Here is a 12,032-nt window from a genome sequence, read left to right on the forward strand (position 1 = left end):
ATTAACAGATCCTAATCTAATGTTTACAAAATATATATTTTTTCTGACAAATTCACCTTCTTTCTAAATGGCTTTGTTAATAAACATAACTGCCGATACTGGAGCGATGTAAATACTCATGTTTTCAATGTTGGAAACACGCAGCAGCCTGAAAAAATAAATGTGTGGGCTGGGATTTACAGTGTTAACATAATCCAGTATTTATCGATGGGAATTTGACAGGTGTAAAGTAGTTGCAGTTGTTAAATGAAGTTATTCTCCGACTAATAGTCCTTGCCTTAGAAAATCAGTTAAAAACCTTCAAAAAAAGTAAATCTTACTGTTGAAAACATTCATAACAAAATTAACTAATGAATGATTTAAGCATTATTTTTATTAACAATTATTCATTTATGAATTAGTTTTTATTTAATTATTTAATCATTAAGTTTATGTTCATAAGTAAGTTAATATTCATTTATGAATACATTTAAATTTAATTATTTAATCATTAAATTTTTCGTTTTTTTTGTCTTCAGTCATTTCACTGGTTTGATGCAGTTCTATGCAAGATTACCTATCTAGTGATAGTAGTTTCATTTCAGTATACCCCTACATCCTACATCCCTAACAATTTGTTTTACATATTCCAAACATTGCCTGCCTCCACAATTTTTTCCTTCTACCTGTTCCTCCAAAATTAAAGCGACTATTCCAGGTTGCCTTAATATGTGGCCTATAACTCTGTCTCTTCTTTTAACTATATTTTCCAAATGTTTCTTTCTTCATCTATTCACCACAACAGCTCTTCATTTGTCATTCATTAAGTTTATGTGGTAATAAATTTTTCAACATGTTGCCAGCAAAGAGGTAGGCCTTATTATAGGTTTTGCATATGGTTAACTGATGTTATAATATGTGTTTACTAGTACGTTTTTTCAATGCTGGAAAAACCTAAAGCTCATATTTTTAAGAACACACGATTTCAGACCTAATACTTTGGCTGAGTAACACTGTATCCCAACATAACCTAATAAACCAGATTTTTAATCATAACTTCAGTACCAGTGAACCAATTTTTATTTTATTTGTACCAAATTACTTGTCATTCAAAGGGCTTTCTAATGATATGTCATAAGCTACATTTTCTCATTTAAAAAAAAAATCCAAATCCTTGTAAATATATAAAACATTTAAAGGCAAAATTTTGTGTTTATAATTTAAAAAATAATTTTCACAGTTTTAATCCAAAGATTATGATTATTTCATATGGTTTAAGAAGTAATTACATGTAATTTTATAGTTATTTTTGTTGGACTTAAATTTAAAAAAGTACTACTCAAAATGGTTTTTTGCACCTATCTGGCAAAGGGATGGGCAGATTTTAATTTTCTTTTCACCAAAATTTATTATTTTTTTCGAGTTGTCAATTAATGTAATTAAATGTTACTATTGCCGTTTAAGATTTTTGTATTGGGGTAGGTGTAACAGTGAGGATAGGTTCCATCCCTTCGAAAATAACTTAGTAAGGTCCTAACTAACTTTAAAGGTCCTCTTAGTAATGGTGCACATGCTTGCTAACAGAAATACAATGGGACTGATAGCTGTTGAATAATAAATGTGGTAACTTTTCAAATGATCACCCAGTATAGATGATGTTAATAAAGGACATTTAAAGAATTCAGGGAATGGTCCTTCGCATCGAAATAAAGAAAAAACTTATTAACATTAACTTATCAACAGTATGACTGGAAATGTATAGTTTGCTGGCTACATGCCACTGTGTAGTTTTTAACTTAAAAATTTATTTCTCAGGAATCATTAATCATGTAAAGCTGAAATTTCATATTGTGGTAGGTTACATACAGGTTTATTTGTATAAAAATAATGAACCTGATCAATCAATCCATTTCAAATTGGCGGTCATGTAAAATTCTTCTAGCTTTTAAGAAATACTATGCTATATTTGTCAGTAAAAAGGCAAGTTATTTTTGTAGAATATTGCAATAATTAAATTGTAGGTCAAAATTGTTGATGTACAGTAGCTTAATTGTTTCATATGTATTACTATTATGTTTCACTTGTATTACTAAATAAGATACAAAATCTCAATTATTATAAAACACATACCTGAGAATAATAACAGCTGCATAATTTAAATTACATATCGTAGATTCACAAAAGAAGGAAAAGTTTTAGCTATTCAGATCATATATTTTAATTGTTTGACATTTATACATAAAATGGGGTTATATTCATGCCTAAATATTTAGTGGAACTTGTTCTAAGAAATCAGCAATATTATTCTTACATGATTGAAAGAAGGAATTACTTTTGTGTAAATGTTGTAAATAAAAATTTAGACTAGTCCAGCACTACTGTTAGTATCCCACATCATTTTCAATCTGTTTATCAGCAGCTATATGTTAGATCCCACTTTTTTGTGTTTTATTCCATCTTTAAGAATAACATTTGACTTTGAGGATTAATTTCTTCTTATACTGAACCTTCTTCTTAATTATTTAACCTTACATTAGTCTTTGATAACTTCTTTTTTGTTAGGAGCTTTTCTTTTTGATAGGAGGTTCTTCTAATTTAAGGTAATAATATTTTTTGCTCCTTATAAACTATGCACAATCAACTATAATTAATAGTTCTATTTTTTACTTTATTTTAATTTTCACTTAATTCAACTTTGAAGCTCCTCTGGCTAAAAATGATCATCAGTACAAAATGAATAAGGTCTATTGTTCACAGGATTACTAGTTAAGAAAATGTTTTAAAAAATTATTTTATTTCATAATTTTAATTTATGATTCTTCATCTTTGTACTATACATTTAATCTTTTTTATTGTATACCCATGATACAGGTTTCTGTAAATATAAAAATTAAAGTAAACCTTTGCCTTAGTGGAGGTGGTAGTTTTACGATGCAATTTACAACATATGTAAACTGAGTACCCAACAACCCATGACTATAAACTTAATAGTGAGAATATGCTTTATGATAATTTTAAAATCCATTTTCAGAAAATTGTATAACTGATGTAATATTGCTAAAATAAAATATAAATTGTATGTCTATTTTATCCCAGATAATTTATATAAAATATTCTTAGAAATTTATAAAAAAAGATAACTTCAAAAAATATTTTACTTATCTAATTTTTACTTAGCAGGGAATCTCAAAACAATTACTTTACTGGCGAAACAAATTAAAATTACTGTAGGAAAGTTTTCATTGTGGTGTTGGTTGTTGGGCCCAGTCTGTGCATTTTTGGCATGTGATGGTAAAAACAAAAAAGTTATACTATTGTTTGATTAGAAAATAAAAGTTTTTTTTTATAAATAAAATTAAAATCAATATTTTTCTGGAATGTTCAACAATCTCTTTGAAGTCCCTGCTGTTTTTCTTTATTTAAAGTATTTTATCTTACATTTTAATCGGTGTTATAAAGTTGATTTTTACTTCCTTGTACAAAGTAAAGGAAGTACTGTGATCACAAAAAATTTTGGTTTTCAGATTTCACAGAAATGTCCATTTTGACTATCCATAAATCATTTTGATTAGTTTCAACATGACAGTTGTACATACATATGTATGTATGTGCATAGATTAACTGTAGGATGTTGACATTTTGGATTTAAGACTATTGTAACATCTAGTTGTGCACCTCCCCTTTTGATTGCAATTGACTCAAAATTCAAAAAAATTGGATCTTGGACTTTTTTTTAACTGCAATAATAAACCCTCATTGAGAGCTTTTAATATATTTTTATGAGCTTTTAATATAAGTGGTACTTATTTTCATTGGTTCCAGAGTTATAGCCAAATAAAATTTTAATTAATGAAATATTTGGATCTTCAGGGAAGATACATTGGCTCGAATCAGACATCAACTACTTTCTTTTTTTAATTTTTTTTGTTTAATTTAATTATATTGATTGATTTATTAATAATTATTAACCTATCTTTGTAAAATAATTTTTACAATGAATAATTCAATAACAACAAAAAAATACATATATGAAAAAATATCATAAGGTTTTAATGAAATAAAATTTTCTTTACTTTTCATTTAAAAATAATGTGTAAATGTAATTTAATAAGTGTATAAAGGAAGTCATGTGTTGTCCACAACAGATTTTTTTTTGTATAGTCTCCACCGTAAGGTTTACTTCACAGGATGATATGAATGAATGTAAATGAAGTGTAGTCTTGCACAGTTCCAGGTCGACCACAACTATCAAAGAAAACACCGGTATCCACGATCTAGTATTCAGATCCGTATAAAAGTAACTGCCTTTACTAGTATTTGAATTTTGAACTCTCGACTTCGAAATCAGCTGGACCAACCATTTTTTTTTCTGTTTATCCTCTGGAATTAACGGAGGATAAACAGAATACATTTATACCGTAAGGTATAACTTCAGAGGATGAATGAGTATGATATATATGAATGTAAATGAAGTGTAGTAGTCTTGTACAGTCTCAGGTCGACCGTTCCTACGATGTGTGGTTAGTTCCCGGTGGATTTTAAATGACCTACAATTTTTTTGCAGTCTTAATTGTGATCATAATATATTGTGAGTGAAAATGCAAACAAGGTGAAAATAAATTCTTTGATGATGAAAATAATTTATTGATAGTAAATTGAAATTATTAAACAAAATTATGCTTATTTTTATGTTATATTACCGTAAGATGGAAGTAATGTTTGTTTATGGTAGTTCTGTTTTTTTACTACAGCTGCAAGATCCACAGCTGATCAATGCAAGGCCGGGTTATTCGTGTTTCGAAAATTATTATGTATCCATCGACAGGTGTGTTATCGTACCATTATACTTGTGTCAGTGGTTTGATTATGCTTTTTGTAATTTTATTTGGATAATAGAAATACGTTATCGATGGCTTCAAAACATTATTTACCTTATGAAATGGAATTATTTAGAACAGAAGATTATTATGTCATGCTCAACAGTATATCGAGCCTTTGGTGCTGTAGGAAAACTGGTGAAATTAAAGTAAAACCAGGTAAGTGTTCACTTTAAAAATGACATCTTGTTGTTTTTAGATTTGATTTACTTATTTATTACTAACGTGTTACATTGGGAATTTTTTTTTATAGAAATACATCTTTTTTGAATAATAATAATAATGAAATATAATTCATAACCTTATCAATCACTTTTCTTGTTTGGCCCTTTGCCCAAATTTTAGACTGCAACATAAAGAAATAATTGAATATAAATTTTAAATTATCGTTTATTTATTAAAATATGAAAGAAATATAAAGTTGATTGGTAGGAAAATATATAATTTTATTGCAATTCATTAACTACCAGAATAATGGAATAATGATAATAATAATAATAAATATATTGCTGAGAGGTAATTGAGTAGCTATAATTCTGTACCTTTATTTTTTTATGTATGCCTAATCTGGAATAAATTAATTATTTCAAAAAACATCCATTAAACCAAAACTAAATACAATTTATTTAACTATTTTATGTCTTCATAAAAATTATTTTATTCAGAACACTTCAGTGGTGAACACGTCTTCCCAAATCAGCTGATTTGGGAAGACGTGTTCACCACTAGACCAATCTGGTGGGTTAAATAAATATATCCCAAATAAATTAAATAATATACATACTAATAAATATAAGTTGCTTGTTTATTAATTTTATTGTAAATGATGAAAATTTGTGAATGTTTATTGTGTGTGTGCATGCGGGTGTGTATGTGTGTGTATGTATATATTATTATTATTATGCTTTTACGGCCAACATGGGACCACTTAAGTCAATTTTAGTTGGATCTTTTCTGAGAAAGCGTGTTATTTTACTCTTCCGAGCTGCCCAGTATTTCTTCATCCGTTCAGATCTTGCTTTCTTTTCTTCATCCGTAAACACCCTCTTCGTTGTATTTTGTAGTTTGTCTGTCTTTTGTTTAAATCTAATGCTTTTGTCTTTTAGATTTGTAATTTTTCCAGTTTTATTCTGTAGGTCAGTCAGGGAAATTCCCAATTCTTTCATATCTTCTGTAATTTCTTTGATCCATCCTACTTCTAGCTTTTGGAACCAGAGCTTTTCAATGATATTTCTTGACAGTCTTGTTTCCGGTGTCCTTATGAGATGACCAAAGAAAGAGATTCTTTTTTTCCGCATAGTATCAGTAACAGGCTCTATTTCTCGATACACCACCTCATTTGGCACAATCCACCATTGGCCTTCTTTTTGGTGTTTTTTATTGATACACGTTCTGACAATTCTCCTCTCTATTTTCAGAATTTTTTGAATTCGGTTTTTCTGAGTGATTTTGAAAAGGGTCTCGCTTCCGTAGGTGACTTCTGGCTGTACTGCAGTTTTATAATGTTTAAGTTTTGTTTTAGCAGAAAGGCATTTTTTGTTATATGTTGACCAAGTTAATTTTTGGGATTTAATCATTTTATTTGTCCTGTTTTGCCATGTCACTTTTTCATTTAAATTATAAGTTATTATTTCCCCTAGATATTTAAATTGTTTTACTACTTTAATTTTCTGATTGTTTACCATAATGTGCTCTATTACCAGAGGATATATATATATATAATGTGTGAAATTACATTGCCAACTTAAAAATGTTAGAATATAAATTTCAGTGGCTCATTGATCTTTCTTTGTTTTTATTAAATTAATAATCATTATTATTATTATCCATTTTATAGAAATATATAGTTTCTTTAAAAAAATAATTGGCTTACTGCTATTTCAAAACCTTTAATTAATTTTATTTTTTAATTAATATTATTTTATGATTGTTTATTATTACAGTTGGAATTCACCAGCAGGTCTAATCCAAAGCCAGGCTTATGTTTCAAAAACAATGCCATTAATTGAACAAAATGCTCAAAGTACATAGGTAACACTGTATTAAATTGATTACAAATAGTAAATTTTAAGTTTTTTTTAATGAATTATCTGGTTTGTACATCATAATTGTGTAGAATACTGGTCTTCCTCTTGACCAGAAATCTGAATTCCATCAGGCATGCACTTTCCACACACTAAAAATTTAAATTACACATTTCTTCTACTGGATACTGTAGTAGGATGCTCTAGTAGGGTGGTGTCAAGAAAGGCATTTGGTCTTAATAAATCACTCCTGCTTGGAGTGAAAAAAAAGGTGAAAAACAGTCACAGTCGAACAAGATAGTACAATAATTAAGAGCACACTTTAACCATTACGTGGTTAAAGTGCACTCTTAAAGACAGGTTTGTGTAGGCTCAGTCACAGATTTGATGTGATAATAGCTTTCCTTACTCTTATTCATTACATGTTTTTGCATGATCTACTCATTACTAAATTTTACTTTATTGGATGGGATGATTGCAGTTATTTAACCTTTAAGATAATTAATCATTTTCTAATTGTATTTCTCTAGATAACATAATATACAGCTTTAGTTTTATGATATATATTTTGTAATTCAGAAGGTTTTTTATACACATTCATTCAATTTACTTATTTTATTCATTAACTACTTTATTTAAAAGTTGTAATAAACATACTAAGAAACTGCAAATAGAAAAGTGCAAGTGTACAAAATCTAAATAAATAATTTTTAATTTAGTAGTTAATACTACTCCTACATTTAAAATCATATTGTGTATTTAATCATATTATGTCATTTCTTGTGACTAGCAGTACAATTCTAAAATTAGAAATACTAAACTACATTACTTACTCACACTTGAATATTTAGGTTTAACAAAACTTTAATATAACCAATTTTTGCTTACTACTTACTTTTTTTAAGTAACATGAAAACATTATATTCTGAATTTATATTAAAATTCACATATAATTCAAATCTTAATTAAATAGCACTGCTTGATAAAATAATAACTGGTAGGTTGTGCATTATTAGAGGCCAACAATAATTTTAAAAGTATGGAAGGATACTAAAGCTGAAATTAGTCAATTCCGATAGCTTTAATAGTAAACTTCAATAACTAAATGTAAAATGTTAAAATATTGGAAAACAACGAATGTAGATGTACTCAAAAATAAAATGAATTATCCACTAAGTCATTTTCTGTGATTGAATGTTATTTAATCAACACTAGCAAAGATACAAAAAAGATGCGTTGATGTATAACAAGGAAGAAGAGCTGAAAACCACAGTCTCAAGAATATGCATGTCACCAGAGTAACATGCATACAACATTTTACATTTGAAGTTTAGAAGAAGGAATTGTAGAAAATACATACTAATACCTACACTTATCAAAAAGCAGACAAAAATAACTTCATTAATTTCCTACTATGTGTGGTGGTGTAAATACAGTAGAAGTCACTTACAACAAAGTCGTTTGTTATGAGAATCTGGTTGTAACAAGCAAAAATAAAAAAAATTGGTTATTTTCAGTATTGTTAATGTATAGTAAAGTTTGTTTTAACAGGGTAATAACAAATTTAGAAGCCAGTTATAACAAGCAAATTATTTTCTTTTGAATAATAAATTCATTCTCTGAGGAATAAAAATGTGAATGATTTTAAAAAGTACATAAATTTACAGTTTACAGGTATAGAGATTAAATGTTAAAGAGTAATGTATGTTTGCAACATTGAATGTTATGACAATATTCAGTTAAAATAAGGAGGCAATGACCTCTTCATAATAAGTGAAAGTAGGTAATAAGAAACAACCCAAATGCAGTAGTAAAGCCATGTACAATTTTTTACATGCCATTTCTGAAGTCTGGTAAATTCCACTTCTCCACTATTATGAGTTTATACAGGAAGTATGGCGAATAGAAGGTGAGAATTTTACAGTCAAGTTTAGACAGTCTACTCTTAAGCGGGTTTGTTGCTGTTTTGTACAGTACATTTGCATCTTTAATTCTGATTGAATTCACTATTTTCTGTGAGCTTATAGTGGTGTTTATTAAACATTTTTATGGCAAAGAAGTAATGTTGGGTGTTAAAGGAAAAATTCTTTCCATTTGCAACAAATTGAAAATTATTGAGGAATTCTGAGATGTGTAAATCTAATTCTGACATGTGGAAAACTCATGAGCCTTCTACTTCTACTGTCTCAACAATTTGAAAGAACCGTGATAAGTTAAGGGTAGCGTTTGAAAAAATCAGGCTCGGGTAAAGATGATGAAAACAATGATTTGGATGAAGCTCTTATTACAAGGCTCAAAGTGAAGAGGAGCGAAAACATATCCATAAATGGACCCATTTTGAAAGTTCAGGTAGAAAAATTTGTTGACCAGTTATGATACAAAGGGTTTGTTTGTAGTGATGGTTGGCTGAAATGATTTAAAAACAAGACATCAAATAGTTTTTGTAAAAATTAGTAATGGAGAAGGCAATGTAGATAATCTTGATGTTAGCAATTGCATGGGTGAAAACTGGTCACTAATAAAATACGGTTACGAATGGGAAGACATTTAATGCTGATGAAATGGCTTTATTTTATAAACTTTGGAGAAAACATTTAAATTTCAAAGAAAGAAGTGTGTCAAAATTTTTTGAATGTATTCAAAAGTAAGGCTTACTGTTCTTCTCTGTTTGAATATGAATGGAACTGAAAATAGAAAAAACTGTATTCTTTGTAAAATCAAGAAACCTCTCTTGTACTTTGTAAAACCTCTTTGTAAATCAAGAAACCACTTAAGTACTTAACCAATACAAAGGCGTGGATGACTTCTACAATTTTTGAACCTGAAATTAGTATAATTGGGACTGTGAACTGAGAAAAAAGAAGAGAAAATATTTTTGCTGCTAATTGAGAACTTTTGAGCACACACAGTACTGGAAAACCTCACTTACATAAAAATTAAATTTAATCCAGATGTTTTGGGTGCCATCAGATTAATCAACAGAGGATGGGATAATGTATGTTCAACTGCAATTAAAAATTGTTTAAAAAAATCCAGTCTTGCTACAGTTGCAACTAAAGAAGATTGTACCAAGAAGATGAACTACCACTCTCCGAGTGGATTCAAACCATTGATTACAAAAATGTATTTAACAGATGTAATATAGATGATTATGTCATGCTGACTATGGTGTGCACTGACCATATGTCCAACAGGTGAAGAAATAATAATAAGTGAAACACAGGCAAATCAACGAAATTAAAACAGAAAATAAAGATGACAATGACTGAGAATCCTGTCCGTGCAGCTCAAGATGTACATCAAATAATGTCAGCGATGAGTTTTTAGAATGATTAAATAGTTCAAAAAATTGTTTTGATCATTTCAGATATAATAAAAAACAAGCACTATAGACATTTTTTTAAGTTAGGTTAAAAAATTTTACACTTATCTGTTTAATACTACAGTATTGTGTGTACCGATAAGACTTTTTAAGTGGGTTTAAGTTTACAAGGCAGTATAGTGTTAAAGTTGTAACACTGTAATCTGTAACTTATCATTAGTATTGATAAACAATTGATAAAAACATATCAGTATTTTATTTCAAAAGTAACCTCCTTATCAATTTTTGGTTAAGTTTACAATTTTTTATGCATGTAGAATAATAAATTAATCTTATGCGGTATAATTTTAATTTTTGTTTTTATGGTCAGGAAAATTTTTTATACATGGTTGTATTCTTTAATGTTGAGTCAGTTATTTACTTTGTGTTTAGAGGAGAAAACTTTTTCTGGTATAAACAGGCTCATCCGTTTATTACAAGAATCTGGATACAACAAGCACATACTGTCAGTCCCTTGAATTTCATTGCAACCCAATTTCACTGTAGTTTTAAAATTTTAGATTATAGAGTAAATTACGGTCAATTTTAGAAATGAAAACAGTTTTGCCTACATTATAGTATCACAATGTGAGTTAAAAATTAGTTAACAATTACCCAACAATTTACCCAAAATTCCATAAATCATAATTCCATATTTTCAGGTTTTTAATAATTTCTTCAGTTTTGAATTAGTAAACTGTAAGCCTAAAGATTCTTGATTCGTAATTACAAAATGCAAATGAATATTTTTTAAAGGATCATATGTCTTTATAATATAGTGTTTATTATTATAAAAATAATTATTAAAATACATTATTTCTTTTTAATTTATCATTAATTATATGATACATTCAAAGCTTAATGAAATTTACTGCTATACTCAGTTATTTAAATTTTTAATTATTCATATTATAGATTACATAATTAATGATAAATAATATAGTGAACAATTAAAATTAGTTTTGAAAGTAATAATAGTAATTACTTTTGGAATAAAATTTAAATAAAATTCCAGATTATAAATTTATACAATCAAATTAAATTCTTAATTTTATATATAAAAAATACATTATTCAGAAAATAAAAAAAATTACAATTTGAGATTCTAATGACTGCAGTGAATTACCTCAATACTTTTCAAAAAATAAACGCAAAAGGATTAATGATTATTTAATATACTGCAGTAGAAAATAAAATTTTATTTTTGGTTCTTAATATAAACTGATTGTCCTTCTTTTTTAACATACCAGTTACTAAAATCAGATCTTGTAATATAACCCTGCTTAATAAAATACTGGTATTGTAATAGGTAACCATTTTATATATGAATACAATCAGTCTTTGAAATTCTTTTAATCAATTGTTCTAATTGAAGCTCTTGAGCTTTGACCAGAACCACGTCGCCACCTTGCAATGCGTGAAGGCTTTCTTTGGAATGATGGGGAACCACCTGAACTTTGTTTTTCTGTTTTGACTTTAAAACTGGACCATACTATATAAGTCATAAGCAAAAAGAAAATAAGAATACCAAATCCTGCACCACACAGCATTGTTACCATTTCATAAAATTCATTTTCTTCATGACCCTCCACTGGCTGTAACATAACAGCTGGTGTTGATTTCGAAGCTGTGATCAAGACTGTTGGCAATACTTGGAGGTTTCGATTAGTTGGGCATTCCTTTTGTTTAACTTTCATATCATTTCCTGCTTGAGTTGGAAATGACTGGCCATTAAGAAGTTTTAAATTACCATTGCTTACTTGTCCAATCTGCAAAAGGAAAACAATCATT

The 12,032-nt window shown here is 28.1% G+C and overlaps 1 protein-coding gene across 4 annotated transcripts in view; it reads right to left on the minus strand.

Annotated features, from left to right (window-relative positions):
* Positions 1 to 5,068: 5,068 nt before the first annotated feature.
* LOC142328846 (uncharacterized) overlaps positions 5,069 to 12,032 on the minus strand; it is a 62,029-nt gene continuing 55,065 nt past the window's right edge. The window contains exons 9-10 of one of the 4 annotated variants that reach the window (XM_075372962.1): positions 11,798 to 12,010; positions 5,069 to 5,202 (exon numbers count right to left, since the gene is read on the minus strand). In XM_075372962.1, the coding sequence (XP_075229077.1) occupies positions 5,104 to 5,202; positions 11,798 to 12,010 (312 nt within the window). In that variant the 3' untranslated portion in view covers positions 5,069 to 5,103. Of the gene's footprint in view, positions 5,203 to 6,917; positions 8,355 to 11,120; positions 12,011 to 12,032 lie in introns of those variants that run through there. The other 3 variants (XM_075372972.1, XM_075372953.1, XM_075372944.1) reach the window with 3 other exon arrangements.

The sequence above is a fragment of the Lycorma delicatula genome, chromosome 1 (assembly GCF_047948215.1).
Source record: "Lycorma delicatula isolate Av1 chromosome 1, ASM4794821v1, whole genome shotgun sequence".
NCBI classification, from domain to species: Eukaryota; Metazoa; Arthropoda; class Insecta; order Hemiptera; family Fulgoridae; genus Lycorma; species Lycorma delicatula.